This window comes from Enhydra lutris, unplaced genomic scaffold (genome assembly GCF_002288905.1).
Source record: "Enhydra lutris kenyoni isolate GAN:26980312 unplaced genomic scaffold, ASM228890v2 scaffoldscaffold4, whole genome shotgun sequence".
Classification (NCBI taxonomy): Eukaryota; Metazoa; Chordata; class Mammalia; order Carnivora; family Mustelidae; genus Enhydra; species Enhydra lutris.
The window spans coordinates 17309763-17327105 of record NW_019154088.1 but is presented as its reverse complement, the minus strand read 5'-3'; the positions used below and the strand labels follow the sequence as shown (position 1 = coordinate 17327105).

At 35.5% G+C, this 17343-nt stretch overlaps 1 protein-coding gene across 4 annotated transcripts in view; it reads left to right on the top strand.

The window, feature by feature from the left end:
* The window catches only part of LOC111162519 (COP9 signalosome subunit 2), a 30544-nt gene that overhangs the window by 1843 nt on the left and 11358 nt on the right, over positions 1–17343 (top strand). For 2 of the 4 annotated variants that reach the window (XM_022527019.1, XM_022527010.1), the window contains exons 2-4: positions 10299–10412; positions 11100–11177; positions 15179–15304. In XM_022527019.1, the coding sequence (XP_022382727.1) occupies positions 10299–10412; positions 11100–11177; positions 15179–15304 (318 nt within the window). Of the gene's footprint in view, positions 1–10166; positions 10413–11099; positions 11178–15178; positions 15305–17343 lie in introns of those variants that run through there. The other 2 variants (XM_022526991.1, XM_022527001.1) reach the window with 2 other exon arrangements.

Genomic DNA, 17343 nt, shown 5'->3' with positions numbered 1-17343 from the left:
AACAAACTTCCCACTTTTCTCCTATGATGCTTCCCAGCCCTAACAGTCCTGGAAGATGTACTCAAGGCTTACCTTGTGGTTCTTCCTCCAACTTTACTTAGCAAAAGAAATTTTCTCCTTAGTCATGCTTTTACAGGACATGCATCTCTCTAACATGGAGCCTTGTTGAGTGTTTTGTTCCCACCTCCCCTCACTTTACTATTATGAGCTTCTCAAAATGCAGGAAGTTTCTCTTCCTTATTTTGGCATCCCCAGAGTCTGTTAGAAGACAAACTGCTCAATAAATGTTTGTTTACCTGAAATGAAAAGTGGATGAATGTTCCAAAATAACATGTAAGAACAGAACAGCCAGGGGCAATAATGACTCTATGTTGGAATGCACCTACTGCTAAAGGTCAGTTTCACAGCTTCTACTTATTCCTGTGTCCCTTGTCAAAAGAGGTCTTTGAAATGTGCTCTAGAACAAAAGACCCACCATTAACAATGTTTGCCAAGCCTTGATCACATCTTGACAGCTATACTAGATGTTGGGCACAGAGAAGCAAAGGGCAAGGTCTCATTATCCTTAAGGACTAGATATAATACAACTCCTAAGTAGTCACTTGTGGTTTAGCCATTCATAAAGTTGTCCTAAGTTTTTAAAATTTCACTTAAGTTAATGGGTCCTAATTCATCTACAGGGTAAATCAGAAGATTCTTTTATTTGTCCTAAACTTTCAGTCTTCAAATTAAATCTTCCAAAGAGAGAAATCATAAATGTCATTAGACCTGAGATATACTTTTGACTCTCCCACTAATTTGTCCTATAAATTAAAGTGAATCACTCAGACATGATGCTTTAGTTTCTCTCTTATCAAATGTAGGGGGTTGAACCTTAGGAACTTTCTAATTCCCATTGAAATTCAAGTGTTTGAGATATAACATACAAGTACAAATTCATGCTGCTGGATATTCACAGTTTACAGATTTCAGTTATGGGTAAAAAGTCTTAAATTTATCTTACTCTTAGCATGTTAAGAGCTGTCTCCTGTTATTTATCATTTTAGTTATACTTGTTTTAACCTCTCCAATTTCATTATACAGAGTACACCTATGAGGTAATGCAATAGGACTTTTTGGAAATACATCGAAACTTATATTCCAAACCAACACTTAACTTTGAAGTAGTAATTTCAAGAGGTAGTAAAGTTATTCCACTGACATGGATTATTAAGCAATGTTTCTGAAATTCTGAAGAAAAACTTCACTAGATGTTTCTAATCTAAGAGTATCACCCAGTTTGATGGCCCAACTTGTTTATCAGACAGGACTCAGAATATGGTTTTCCACATCTACAAAAAAAGATAAGGCCTATCACTTTAGTTTAAAAAAAAAAAAGCTGCACATTGTTTATAAGAGCAAAAGGAAACAGGACAAATGCTTATCAAGAGAGAACTGGTTATATAAAGTACGGCACATCCATACAATCACTGCAGCTGTAAGGAGAAAGAAGTGAGCTTTTTGCATACTTACATGGAATAATCTCTAAGGCACATTAAAACCAAAGCATAGAACAATATATATAATAGGCTATATCCTGGTTTAAAAACAAAGGGGGGGATAAAAACATGTATTTGATTATCTATGGGAGGAATGGGAACTGGGCAAATGGGGAACGAGAATGGAAAGAAAACTTTTTATATTTTGTTTGAACTATGTGCATGTATCACCTATTTTAAAAAGCTACATGCTTCAAGTTCTTTGAAGAACTCTAAAAATTTTGAGCTATGACAAAATATTATTTGGCCTCTCATGATCAAAGTAAGATTTCTGTTCATCATTTATACCCTAGAACCTGCCCCTTCTCACCTTAGCAATAAAATACAGGTTCACTGAGAAATAAACAAATTTAAGTTTTCCTGTTATTTTTCAGATCTTCCATTTTTTCTCTATTTTCCCACTTAACAAAAAATTTTTATTTCTACCCTCTTAAACTGTAATACAGATTACATATTTATAGTGTATATGTGTTCACTGTGTGCATAGCATTAATGATCAACCCTTACTCTCCCATGTGAGGGTTTTCAATTACAGTGCCCTACCCACAGAGGAGGGCAAGCAATACCATCTCCTTCTCTACAGCTGTTCACAGAGGAGGGCAAGCGATTCCATCTCCCTCTCTACAGCTGTTCACAGAAGGCCACAGAGATCTTAGCTGGGTCAATAAAAGTCCTTCCTAGGGCTTTGCTGTTAGAGCTAGCAAAGAAGACCCTTTTGCCTTTGAGGTTATAATACTAGGAAGATGCTGCATTACATCTTGTGATGTAATGTGAAGACAATTATGCCGACACAGTGAGGAAAGCAGACCAGGAAGAAAGAAAGAGAATAGCCACCACCATCATCTGAGCCATGAATCCAGCCATAGTGATACTTCCTGGTGATGTTTGTCAACACATGCTCTTCTTAGTTGAAGCTAGTTTAACAATATTCTTGTCTCTTACGCCCAAGAGTCCTGACCAATACAAGTTATCAAAAGTTTTTAATCACTGAATATTGTTCAGAGCATGATCTGAAATGCTGATATAAGCATTCCATCACATGGATATACCATAATTTATGTGTCATTACTTTATTAGTACTAAAAGGATTAGTATTTTCCTATCTGGAGTTGTTTTCAATAATTTATTTATTTATTTTTAAAAGATTTTCATTATTTGACAGACAGAGATCACAAGTAGGCAGAGAGGCAGGCAGAGAGAGAGGAAGGGAAGCAGGCTCCCTGCTGAGCAGAGAGCCCAATGTGGGGCTCTATCCCAGGACCCTGGGATCATGACCTGAGGTGAAAGCAGAGGCTTTAACCCACTGAGCCATCCAGGCGCCCCTCCAATTATTTATGATTAAACACGTTAAGTTTCTTTTAAAAGCCTCAGCTACAGAATCAAATTTCATCTTCATGAGGAGTACATGCAGAATTCCAAATGTTTGTGCAGCATAGAAAACACTGGCTCAGACCATAAGCAGTATACTGTTTGAAAATCTATAAAGGTCCCCAACATTCTGTCAAACAGTTAAGTTACTGGCACAGCAGTCTCAGAGGGGAATAACCTATAACTTCCAAACTCTTTATATGCACAATGAATGACAAGTGACATCCCTCATACTAAACATACAAATTCCTAGAGCTTTTTTTTCCCCCCTTGTTCTCTATCACCACTTCTTTTCAAAGGAGATTATATATTCTATTTGTAGTAATTCAAAAGTATTTTTTTTTAAAAACAGAAGTGTTATATTTTCATTTGTTAAGCTATGTTCTAAGATTCTTTATAACACCAGAAAGTAAGTTCAAGCCATTATTTGCTAAATTGTTAAAATGGTGACAAATGAGATTCTTTAAGATATCCTACGGCTACAACTCATTTCTCTCCCCACAAAAATGCAGATAAAAAAGAAGCAAATGTTTAGAGCATTAAAACAGCAACATATTAAGACCAAAAAACCCCAATGCTAGTAAATATTCATTCACTAATCATAACTGTGAGGCTGGCTAGGGGAATATGAGTCTCACAGCTTTAATATATTTACCCGAGCAGAATTAGTCTATCTTTTTGACAAAATTTTTCCTTGCAATACATTTAAATTCAAATATATACTGCCCTACCTTATCACAGGATCTACTAAAGAATAATATTTGGAATGAAGTCAGTCTGTCTTAAGTCCTTTCTGAAAAGATTATTAGAAGTCCTAAGCAAAACAAAAAACAAAACAAAACAAAATAAGAAAAAAAAAAAAAAGATTAAGGAATTTCATGCTAGAATGGTTGGACTGTAGAATTACAATATAGTTAACATATCAATAGCCTTATTAACTTAATGAATGGTAGTATAGTTATTACTTAGTATTATCAGACAAGCAAATAATCAAGACATTTACCAGTACCATCTCCCACTTCTCCATTTACTGCTATATAAATTCCTATGCTTAGAAAATGCCTGCTTCTGGGGCACCTGGGTGGCTCAGTCATTTGGGCGGCCGACTCTTCATCTCAGCTCAGGTCAGGTCAGGTCTGGATCTCAGAGTTCTAAGTTCAAGTCCCATGTGGGGCTCCATGCTAGGCTTGGAGCCTACTTAAAAGAAAAGGAAAAAAAAAAACACCTGCTTCTGCTTCTAATAAAAAAATAAAATAGGTCTTAGAAATAAGAGCTCAAGCAAATTAGATTTCTTTCACATTTGTTTCTTCTTTTTTAAACCAAGCTGGTTCTCTTTTCTTCTAGATCTTGGGGTACACACCATTAATTACTTTCTTATACAAAAACAGTATAGTTTTAGAAACAGTTTTACTTTTCCTGGTGGTATCCTAAATATGTATTTCCACTAGATTGGGCAAGTACAAAAAATGATTTAGGGTATTAAAATTTGCCAACAGACAACCCAAAAAAAGATATGCTGAATATATCTGTGGTCAGAAATACTCAGGGCTTTAATTAATATATTTTTTAAAAGATTTTATTTATTTATTTGTCAGAGAGACAGCACAAGCAGGTAGAGTGGCAGGCAAAGGCAGACGGAGAAGCAGGCTTGCCCGATTCAGGACTCAAACCTAGGACTCTGGGATCATGACCTGAGCCAAAGGCGGACGCTTAACCCACGCATGCCAGCTTTAGTTAGTATTTTGACTAAAATGAAATCGTGAATTTTCCAACAAACAATATTTTTTTAAATAAAAAAGAAATTTCCCTAATCCAGCAAGTCAATTCTTTTGACACTTTAAATCCCAAGAAACAAGTCTCAGGCAAGTAACTATGAAAAAACATCCAACTTCTCTCTTGACAACATGTAAGCACGAAATGGCAACCAGCCCTCCTTTTTTTTTTTTTTTTTTAAGATTCTTATTTTTAAGTAATCTCTATACCCAATGTGGGGCCTGAACCTCAAGAAAAAGAGTCCCCATGCTCTACCAACTGAGCCAGTCCGACGCCCCCTCCCTTAGTCTGTTTTAGAAACATATAGTGGTTTAACGAAACTAACAAACCAAGAAATAAACTGCTAAATAAATTCTATGCCATCAAAAGACTTTAACTCATAGTAAAAAAAGTTTCACTACTTGATATCTGATTGGGAATCCAGAATGGTATCTTCATAGGACAGATATGGGGGGTGGGGCGGAAGGACTATTTAACAGAATGCCGGGGGGAAAATTTCATTTAATTATGTAGTAGTGTAAAATCTTACATTTTTTGGTTAAGAAAAAAGTTAAAACAACTATATATTAAACTTTATATTGTACATGTAGTGTGGGCTCTAAAAGGCTGAAAAAAACCTATCCAAGTTAAAAGAATGCATGTTTAAAGTTCTTTCAAAAACTGAATACTTTATGGGACAACAAAATTCTCATTCCCATTCCTACATTACGTTCTCATTGATGATCTTCAAGTTTACCACAGTGCTAATAAGTCATGTACTCAATACTGCTTAGAAAAGATAAGCAGAAACATTTAAGAACAAAAATCAAAAATACAAACATTTTTAAGAGACACTTCCACAGTTATGAAAATACCTATAATATAAATAAACATGCAATAAATAAAAATGCACATGATGTCACAAGTAATACACTGTTAGGGCTGGGAAGCATCATAGGAGAAAAGTGGGAAGTTTGTTAAGAGGGGAGGTAATTTAGAATTCCTAGCAGAGGACAGTTAATGCCCATACAGAGATTTTGAGTTGTGTGGTACACGTGGGGAAGGAAGAATAGATTTGGGTGTGTGCATGGATCACAAATTGCTTTGGGGAGTATTAAGACATGAGTTATTATATAAATAGGTGGAACTTAAAAACTTAGGTAGGCTTTTAATCCTTTTAACAATGTTCATGTGGCTTCTTTCATATATTGCTTAATTTTTTTGTTTCTTAAAACATTAATATATTGAAATACCAGTTTCTCTTTTTAAAAGCATTTTCTTTAAACTTTTACAAATTATAATTCTATCCTTCTCATCTGACATGAGGGAATTGAGTTCAACAATATTTAATACTTTTTATATAGTCTCTATTCTCATTAACAGCACTGTGTATATCCAAGTCATCAATAGTCATTAGAGATAACTTTAAGAATTTATTTATTTATTTATTTGAGAGTGGTAAAGGGAGCATGAGCACGGGAAGGAGCTGAGGCAAAGGGAGAGAAAGAATCTCAAGCAGATTCGGTGCTGAGTGCAGAGCTGATGTAAGTCTCATGACCTAAATCAAAACTGAGAGCTGGTTACTCAAAACAGCTGAGCCGTCCAGGCACTGCAGTCATTAGTGATAACTTTTATTTCCCTTTATCCCGTGCCCATGTTGTGGGTCCTTTTTATTTTACATCCCAAACATCTCTTGACATATTCTGTACTTACTGTATATCCTTCCTTTTCTCCCTATTCTACTACTTGGAATCAAACTTCCATCATCTTTTAGCCAGACAATCGTAAGATTATCCAGTGGGCTACTTCATTGCTACCAGATGACTCTTTGTAAAACACAATCTGATTATTTCCCCGTAAAATTATTTAGTGGCTCCACTTGATCTAAGCTCCCTGCTAGACTTCTGTTGTGGTGTTCCTCTGTCTGATAACTAGTTTCTCTCTCACTAGTTCTTTTACACATCCTGTGTTTCAGCCCAATCTGACTATCCATGCTTCTTTGAATTATGCGGTATCATTTCAAGCTTCCATGCCTTTGCACACCTTAACTGCTTTGTTTCAGATGCCTTTCCTAATCCCCAGGCAACTCCTATTCATATTTTTAGACCTGCTTCAGGTAACTTCCTTCTAATTCACTCCTTTTGTTTTTTAATTTAGTTTTATTTCTTTTCAGTATTCCAGCATTCATTGTTTATGCACGACACCCAGTGCTCTGCGCAATACAAGTGCCCTCCACAATACCCACCACCAGCCTCACCTAACCCCCACCTGCCTCCCCTCCAAAACCCTCAGTTTATTTCTCAGAGTCCACAGTCTCTCATGTTTGTCTCCCCCTCTGATTTCCCCCAACTCACTTCTCTCCATCTCCCAGTGTCCTCTGTGTTATTCCTTGTGTTCCACAAGTAAGTGAAACCATGTGATAATTGACTCTCTTTTCTTGACTTATTTCACTCAGCATAATCTCTTCTAGTCCCATCCATGTTGATACAAAAGTCGGGTATTCATCCTTTCTGATAGAAGTATAATATTCCATTGTGTATATGGACCATATCTTCTTTATCCATTCGTCCGTTGAAGGGCATCTGGGTTCTTTCCACAGTTTGGCAACTGTGGCCATTGTTGCTGTGAACATTGGGGTACAGGTGGCCCTTCTTTTCACTACATCTGTATCTTTGAGGTCAATACCCAGTAGTGCAGTTGCAGGGTCATAGGGTAGCTCTATTTTTAATTTCTTAAGAAATCTCCACACTGTTTTCCAAAGTGGCTACACCAACTTGCATTCCCACCAACAGTGTAAGAGCCTTCCCCCTTTCTCCATATCCTCTCCAACACTTGTTATTTACTGTCTTGTTAATTTTGGCCATTCTAACTGGTGTAAGGTGGTATCTCAATGTGTTTTTTATTTGAATCTCCCTGATGGCTAATGATGATGAACATTTTTTCATGTGTCTGTTAGCCATTTGTATGTCTTCTTTGGAGAAGTGTCTGTTCATGTCTTCTGCCCATTTTTTGACGTAATTCACTCCTTTCTTTGAGCTGCTGGTGTACCTAATATGTATCTTTATTGTGTTAGAGCATTGCTGTTTCATTTGCATATCTGTCCCTGACCATGAGTAGCTTATGGAAAGATTTAATTTGCATATGCAGGAGCAACACTTAATTGCTGGTATATGCTGAAGATCTTTTTTTTTTTTTTTTTTTTTTTTTTTAAAGATTTTATTTATTTATTTGACAGAGAAAGAGATCACAAGTAGGCAGAGAGGCAGGCAGAGAGAGAGAGAGAGGAGGGGAAGCAGGCTCCCTGCTGAGCAGAGAGCCTGATGCGGGGCTCTGTCCCAGGACGCTGGGATCATGACCTGAGCCGAAGGCAGAGGCTTAACCCACTGAGCCACCCAGGTGCCCCTATGCTGAAGATCTTATCACTTAGTATCTAAATAGGTATCTAACAGTAGATATCTAAACAACAGAATTATTCTAAAGATTTCTCAAAATAATCTAATAACGAAGAAGAGTTTTCTGTAGTACACAGCTTGTACTGATTCATTGAACTGCATATGACAGGGTAGTCATGTCACAGAGGCTGGTTCAAACCCTCTGAGTATGCTGTTACAGATCATAACAAGGGACTGCCTGATTATAAGAATGCCAGTCAGGAACACCAGTTCTTATGTACTTAGACATTTTGGCAATACTATTTAAGAATTGAATTGCAGTTATGCAAAAAATGTTACACATTCCACTTCTTCATCCCTATGCATATGATTTATTTCCTTTAAAACAGGGCACCTGGGTGGCTCAGTGGGTTAAAGCCTCTGCCTTCAGCTCAGGTCATAATCCCAGGGTTTTGGGATTGAGCCCCACATCGGGCTCTCTGCCCAGCAGGGAGCCTGCTTCCTCCTCTCTCTGCCTGCCTCTCTGCCTACTTGTGATCTCTGAAATAAATAAATAAAATCTTTAAAAAAAAAATGATAACAGAAAGTCTGTGGAGAGATGGAAGTGGCTTGGTAGACTAGGGTGGTAGCAAAGGAGAGGGAGGAAAGTGCATGAATTTGAGACTTATGTTGAAGTTAGAATCAGTAAGGACTTTTTATGTTCCAACAATGTGACTGCTTTTAGTTCTTTAGTCACCTCCCATGATGCTGTTTGTATCTACTGTTCTCTTTCCCCTCTCCTGTTTCCTCTAGCAGGCAAAAACCCCCATTTATCTTTCAGAACCTAGCTCAGAAGCCTTCACTCTCACAGCATTATTTGATACATAATTTGCTTGTTTATTAAGTCTTTATTAATTGCTTTTCTGGTTTGATCAGTTATAGTCAAACCTAGCTTACAGGGTCAAGAAGTGAATGATTGATTATCAAATTTATTCATTACCCAGAATTTGATCTCATCCCAAAGAGAAGTATTACAAAGGATTTTCATATTAAACAGAATTCCCAATCAAATCCGGAAGACTGCATCCGTGCTTCATGTCCTTACACAAGGAAATAATTGTCCTCTAGAGGGTGCACATTACAAAGCCTCTGTGGTCAGATAAAACTGGTTTTATACTAACATCAAACATCCTCCTCCATCTCTTATCACAGAAAAAACTCATCTTGTATTCATGTATTTTTGAGCTCGCTAGCACTGTACTTACTATGCTTTTTTTCATTCTTTGGCCTTTATGAAATATTACAGATTTTTCATGAATATCTCTAAAAAAATTACTAAGTATTTGGATTTAGAAATAACTCTGTAATACTCTTCTTGTCTTTTTGTGTTTACTTCCAGGTACCGTTCTTAGTTTGACATTTTGCCTTTTGTAATGATTTGTAGCTGATGGAAATAATTTTGTGTCTTCCTAAAATAATGACTTTCATTCTACTAAGCTATTTATGTTTTATAATCCTCATCATTAAGTTGAATATCTTTTGAATTGTTATAAACTATTTTAAATTCTTGTTTATACTGCTTCACAAAATAGTTGCTTTATTCCAATTTTTCTTTCTACTTATTGTTTCACTACTAAGAACTGAATTTATGTGGTGAAAGTCAAATAAAATTGTTTAAATTTGGTTGCGCTTAATTTGATTTTTTATGAAGCTAGTTAAAGTACATTAATATAATAATAGCTATGTGGAGTGCACATAAAACAAGTATTCTTATTAACGTATCATTATATTTAGCAATAAACTGCTCTGCCACATATAGATTACCATCCTAAGTAGTCAGGCCATATTAGAACAATGAAATATAGACTAAAGGAGTAGAGAAATTTAAATTACAGAACTTAAGATGAATAATTAGCTTTTATGTAGTAATTAACATTTATGATGATTTTTCTTGGGTTCTGTGACCACCAGAAAATTAACCACTGCAAAATTGGGGGTCACTAATGAGTATTTTGTACATTTTGCTTTTTTGTTAATTCTATGGAATTGTAGTTTTGATCTGAAAGAAAGAAATGATTCCATTCTCCTCACTTGATTTTGGCTCTTTCACTTGTTTTTTAAATAATGATTAAGTATCAGTGGCATTTTACCTATGTGTGTAATGTTGTTTTGTATAAATGTATGGTTTTTCTGTCTTAACAGTACTCACTTTTTAACAGGGCAATGTGTTGAATTCTTTTTCATTTTAGTGTCTCTTTCTAACACACAGGAATACTCTGAAGATAGTAACTCTGAACCAAATGTGGATTTGGAAAATCAGTACTATAATTCCAAAGCGCTAAAAGAAGATGACCCAAAAGCAGCATTAAGCAGTTTTCAAAAGGTTCATATTTTTTTCTGATTGATTCTGTTTCTTAAAGTTTATTTTTTCAAATGATGTCTCAGAATTTTACCTCAGAAATGTGTTTTGGGTACTAAGTGTTAATCCTGTAAATAAGTTTGCATTTTGCAATACAGGCAGATACTTTAAAAGGGGTATACTATTGTTTTTTCTAATCAATCTATCTATAAAACAGGGCCATTGTCCTGGAAAGCTAGTATGGTTCTGGCAGAAGGAAACCACCATGATGATCAATAGGATAATACCTATTGGGATAATACCTGTAGGATAATACTACAATTTTGTTCCTTTTTTGGAGGACAGATCACACAGGTGTGGTTCCACTATTAAATAATGTGATTTCTTGATGACTAATAAACTTTTGGGTTGTTCTTACCAATGGATTATTCAGAGGGAGAAAAAGGATTTCTGGGATTGTAAAATAATTGAGCAGTAGTTCTTGTTTAATCTTTTGATGAAGAAACTTCAAAATAAGCTCACTTATCCTTAAGCATTTTAAGACACGTTTCTTTTGTAAAGCCTTTTAAAAATGGCATTGAGAAATGGTGGAATTTTGGGGGAAGTGTTTGTCATACATTTGATGTAAAATAAATTCAAAACAGACATTGGTGTCAACTAGAAAATAACATTAGCATTAAGTTAGATAAAAGATGTCTTCTGTTTTTTTAGGTTTTGGAACTTGAAGGTGAAAAAGGAGAATGGGGATTTAAAGCACTGAAGCAAATGATTAAGATTAACTTCAAGTTGGTAAGATTTGTTTTGAGGGGGAATTAAACTAATAATAAAATAAATTCTGTGGGTAAAAACCTCATGGCAACAAAATGCCATTCTGTCTACTTCTTTAAGATAATTCTGGTGATAATATTTCTATACTTAAGCCTACTTTTCATTTGTGACTACAGTAATACTAAGTTAAAAAAATTGTACATAGGAGTCAAACTTTTCTGTTTTAAGAGAACTTTTCCTATAGATATATAAAGAGTATCTGGCTGCACTGTTAACAGAATGATTTTTCCACAAGTTACTGTGTTTATTTTGGAGTTTAAATACAGGGAGTTCCACTTCCAATGATAAGTACCCAAACTAGCATCATTCTTGACTCCTCTCTTTGTCTCTCTCCCCTCCAATAATCCATTGGTAAATTCAGGTGTCTTTAAATATCTTTAAAATACATCTCATATATGAATGCTACTTAACCATTTTTATGTCTGTTAGTCTGGTCCAGGCCAAAATTCATCTCTTATCTGGATTGTATCAGAAGCTTCTTAACTGGTATCCTTCCTTCTATCCTGGCTTTATTAACAGTCTGTTCTCCACAAGCAGTGGAGTGATCCTTTTGGTTTTGTTTTTAGAGTGATCCTTTTAAAATGTTAAGTCAGATTATATCACTCCTTTGCTCTGAATCTTCTAATGGTTCCTACTCTCCTTAATAAAATTCAAATCCTTACCATAGCCTAGGAGGCCCTATGTCTGCTTACCCTTTGCTACCTTTCTGATAACTATTTTCTGTTCTCTCCTTCACTGGGCTCCTTGCTGTCCTCATGTCATCCTAAGCATGCTGCTACTTGTAAACACTTGTATTTGCTGTTTCCTCTGCCCCAAATTCTCCTCTCGATTAGCCATGTGGCTCTTTTCATTGTTTGATCGGATCTCTGTTCAGGGTCACCAAATATCAAGATGGCCTTCCTCTGACTACCTTATATAAAATCACATCCTTCCCATCATCATTTATATTCATCTTACCCTGCTGTTTTTTTTCTTTTGACTGTATCACCCCTTGATCCATTTACTTAACTTATTGCCTTTCTACTGCCCTCATCCTCATAGGTTGTAAGCTCCATGAGAGTTGGACTTTATTCCCTGTTCACATTCCTATCACCTGTAATAGTGGCTGGCATTCAGTAGGTGCTCAAATATCTTATTGGCATTGTCATGATGTAGTACTCTAATAGAATTGTTAGTCTTCAAGAGTGCAGGGTAGAGGTGGAGGGGAAAATAAATGGTAAGATGAGAGGAGTAGGGACAGACAGAACTTTAAAATCATTAAGGATAGGGGAATTTTTGAGAAAAAGATAAAGTGGAGCTTAGATAGCAGAGGTAAGGACTTGCTTCTATGGCAAATGGAAGGATAGGTGGCAGTCTATTACCACTTTTTTTTTTCTCTTATCTATATATTTCTCATATGATTCCTCCCTCTCCCTATGAACCTCTCTATCCCATATATTTGAATTTGAACTCCCTGAATTGACTTGACTGTTACCTTTGTCTAGTTAACTTGCACTAATTTTCATCCTGTTCTTGACATACTCTTTGGCATCCTCACCTACCTTCAAAAGGACCCCTCCTTCAAAAGGACCCCTCCATGACATTTATAGAAACTATCCACAAAATATTTTAGCTCATTCTTCCCCCCAAAATATCAAGACTATTAAAAAAATGTTGGACATTAATAAGTATATTTCATATTGCATTTATATATAGTTAAAGGAAAAATGTCTATCTTGAATTCACCCTTTCTAGTTCTGCTCTGATATTCTCAAAAAGTATCTCTCCATTGCACAAAGAAAGCCTTTGTGCTTTCTTTCCATTAATTATTTGTGAAAATATTAAACACCTACTGTATTTAAATTAATCGCTTAGAAGGATGTAGAAGAAGCATCAGGTATCTCAAGGGACAGGGACTTTGACTAAACAATTTTAGTCTTGACTTGAACATTGGGCTTCAAGTCTTAAGATTTTATGATTTGAAATAATACCAAAACTGTAGAAAACTGCTGTCTTAACATTACTAACATTGGTTTAGTTTTGGGGCCCATTTAAATATATGCTACCCATATGCTACCCATAAGACTTGATTTTACCATTTTACCTTGAGCCAAGATGGGAAGTAAGTAAGGGAAAGGATTATTTGTAGTTAGTGTTACCTTGCCTACCTTCCTTCACTATGTTTTATTTGCTCAAACAGCTTCTGTGAATAGTAGTTTCAGCTTCTATCCCTCATTTTCTAGTTGGACTCAGAATAGGACCCATGTTGCTGTGTGAAGCTTTTGAGCAATAAAAAGTTGAAGGGGGGGCACCTGGGTGGCTCAGTGGGTTAAAGCCTCTGCTTTTGGCTCAGGTCATGGTCCCAGGGTCCTGGGATTGAGCCCCGCATCAGGCTCTCTGCTAGCAGAGAGCCTGCTTCCTCTCTCTATGCCTGCCCCTCTGCCTGCTTGTGATCTCTGTCTGTCAAATAAATATAATAAAATAAAAAAAAGTTGAAAGGGTTTGTTATCAACTGCTCTGTGTTCACCACTGTAATTTACCTTATCTTCCCTTAATCTTAAATACAGTAACAGAATTATTGAAAAATGAGCTTTAAAATTACTAGAGCATAAGAAAATGAATTCAAAACTAACTTTTTGCTAAAATCCTATTTCAGTATCCAGACACAATCTCAAAGTTAGGACAGTCCATTTCTGATTTGCCTTTTGCCATAAGAAATGTTCTGTAGGGGTGCCTGGGTGGCTCAGTGGGTTAAAGCCTCTGCCAGGGTCCTGGGATCAAGCCCCACATCGGGCTGTCTGCTCTGCAGGGAGCCTGCTTCCTCTTCTCTCTCTCTCTCTGCCTGCCTCTCTGCCTACTTGTGATCTCTGTCTGTCAAATAAATAAATAAAATATTTAAAAAAGAAAAAAAAATGTTCTGTAACTTGGGTTTTAACAGTTCATTGATAGGACATTACCTATTATCTGCCCTTAAATGGTACTGGCATACTTGGAAATAAGGTAGTTTGATATATATTGCTCAGGCTTTTCCCATTGCTCTGTCCATTTTTCCCCACCTATCCAACTATTATTTTCTTTTTTGTAACTCAGTTCTTGCTTAGATTTCAGGGAGTCTTCTCAGGTTCATAAATACACATACTCTATTAGTCTAGTATCTACCAATGCTCCACCTCCCTGATTAAAAGTAGAGTAGAACCCAATAAAAAGAAGGATTAGTAGCAGTTGGAGATTGTGGGGACTGTGTGTGGATACAGGTTATCAGGTTAGACTCATAAATTGACTTACGTGATATACTTTGAGGGAGGATCCACCAAAATACTTAAGTTTTGAAAATTTGGTAGTTCTTCATTTCTCAGACCTCTCATGTTTCCTGGAATAACCACAGTAGTACAAATAGTCCTGCAAAGAATAGCAACATTAGCTACATCTACCATTGAGTAGAGCCTTGGGTGGGAGGACTTTTCTTGATAGTGGGATGAGTACCTGGGCTTGAAAAGATTCCTTCAACTTCACATTTTATCGCTGAGCCAACCAATAATATAGGGAAAAAAGAAACATATCACTATTAGAGAGCTTTCTCATCAAGGGGTAAATCTTCAGTAGAAGATATAGCTGATAATCTGCATAGTTGGTACCCAAGGCATTTGAAAAATTGGATTTATTTATATTTTCTAGTCTGTGAATATTTTAGTAGTTCTTAGGATTTCAGTAAATGTTTGTTGTGCAATGAGACCAGTATCTGAAATTTTGAAAATCTGTAAATTGTACTTTTTCACAGGGTAACTTTGTAATTTGGTTCATGTGTCAGTAATCTAGAAATTCTAAATTTAAGCTAAAATGTTTATGGTGTTTCTGTCATGCATACTTTCTCTATCATAAAACTTTATTTTTCAGTTACATAGTTGTGTGTGCTATAGTCTTAATCATGTAGCTGTTTCAGCACCTAAATACATATCTAATAATGCATTTTTCTTCCTTGACAGACAAACTTTCCAGAAATGATGAATAGATATAAGCAACTATTGACCTATATTCGGAGTGCAGTCACAAGAAATTATTCTGAAAAATCCATTAATTCTATTCTTGATTATATCTCCACTTCTAAACAGGTTAGATTCTGGTTTTTCCTATTGGTAATTACCAATATGTTATTACTTGTACTATTATAACAAACCCATCCAACTGTCTGTAGTTATTTATACTAAAGACTTTGTTCCCTTTTTTTTTCTTTTTTTTTCTTTTTTTTTTTCTTTTTTTCTTCTTTTTTTTTTCTTAGTTAGGTGTAGAGATTTCTAGTTAAACAGTTAGACCGGGCATTAATGTGCTTTAAAAATAATAAATACTATTTTCTTAATTATAGTACTAATCATACAATATTAAAAGGCAATAACTAGCTAAGTCTCTTCAAAAACTATCTTGAGGTACGTAATCCGCACACAACTTTTACAGGTTTAAACTCCCATATAGTTACTATCATAGTTCGTTCCAATAAACTCCATCATCACTTCAGTTAGATTTGTGTAGATTTGATTAAAAGATCCTTGAGGAGACCCTGTACTCATATTACTAATTGGCATTACTCGGTAGGTATTTAGTAAATGCTTTTACAAAGAATGGGTGGTTGTTAGATGATAAAATAAAGGGCTAATGATGAAGAAACTATAGTGAAGCTTGGGAAGGATAGTGCTTTTGTTATTCTAGATTTTGGTTATTAAGAAAAGCAATGATTTTACTGTATTGCTAAGATAATTTTTAATTGGATTGCTGTTCATACTCTATTAAGCAACATAACTTTCTTAAACACCATGATATTTTAGCATAAGAAGTACTCTCTGTCATTTATTCTCCATTCATTTAGGATTTCTTAAAATGTTTAATACTTTTCATGTTCATTATAAACAATGTTCATTTCAGAATCTCATTTTGTATTTTCTACTAGATGTCAATTTTATTTCTTGAGGTAGTTTATTACTTTTACTCTTTCTATCTAAAATATATGTAAAGGAAATAGAGAAAAAAATAAACTTAAAACTGATCTTTGAACAACATGGGGGTTAGTGGTAGCCCTTCCCCTTTGCCCCCCCTGCTGTGCAGTTGAAAATCTGTGGTATAATTACTGACTTCTCAAAAACTTAACTACTAATAGCCTGCTGTTGACCAGAAGCTTTACCTATAACATAAACAATTGATTGACATATTTTGTATGTAATGTGTTCACTGTATTCTTATAATAAACTAGAGAAAAGAAAGTGTAAGGGAGAAAATACATTTATAGTACTGTGTGGTACTTACCAGAAAAAAATCCACGTATAAGTGGACCCACACAGTTCAAACATGTTATTCGAGCGTCAACTGTATATGTTTTGTTAAAACATTAGTAAGTAATGGCACTCTAGAGTTGTTACATATTGGGGGGCTTTTCTTATGTGGGGAAATATATTCTGAGTTTTACGAACAAGTGTCATCAAAACATTTTTGGTACACTATTTATAAATGTTACGCCAGATGTTGGTGGGGGGGGATTAATTTCAAACTTCAAGATTGTGTTTTGCTTTGTGCTCTTATATGTACGCTGTTTGTCTTTGAAAGTAAGAATAGATATTAGGTGGGTGGTACTCATTCAGTATGCCATCAGCAGTCATGAATAGATAGGCAGCCGTTTGTGAAAGTATTAAACTTTCCTGTTGTCATGGCCCTCTTAGCTCTTGATTCTGTTAGAGACCGAGAGAATCAGGTATTCAAACAAAGGCAGAGCCCAGTGTGGGGGGAAGAAGGTAGGTAAGAGAGCTTATCACAATGCAAAATAGAATGATTTCCATGAAAAAATGTCACACTTAGATTGGTGAATTGATGGTGTTTAGACACAGCTAAAATTGTGCTGGACTTCACCCTCTACATAACTCCGCAGTTTACCAGTAACTTAAGAGCTGTGTAGTTTGATTACTTGATTAATTACATTTGTAGAAGAATTTTGGAGGGAAGCTTATTCTTTGTTTCTTTAGCTGCTTGCCTAGTATTTGCCACATAGGTACCAAATGAGAGTTGAGTGAATAAGATACACACTATTAATAACAGCACAACTAGTTCAAAGTGTATGTCATTCATTTCCATCAATATAAAAAGAGTTACTAGATTGAGAAAGACAAAT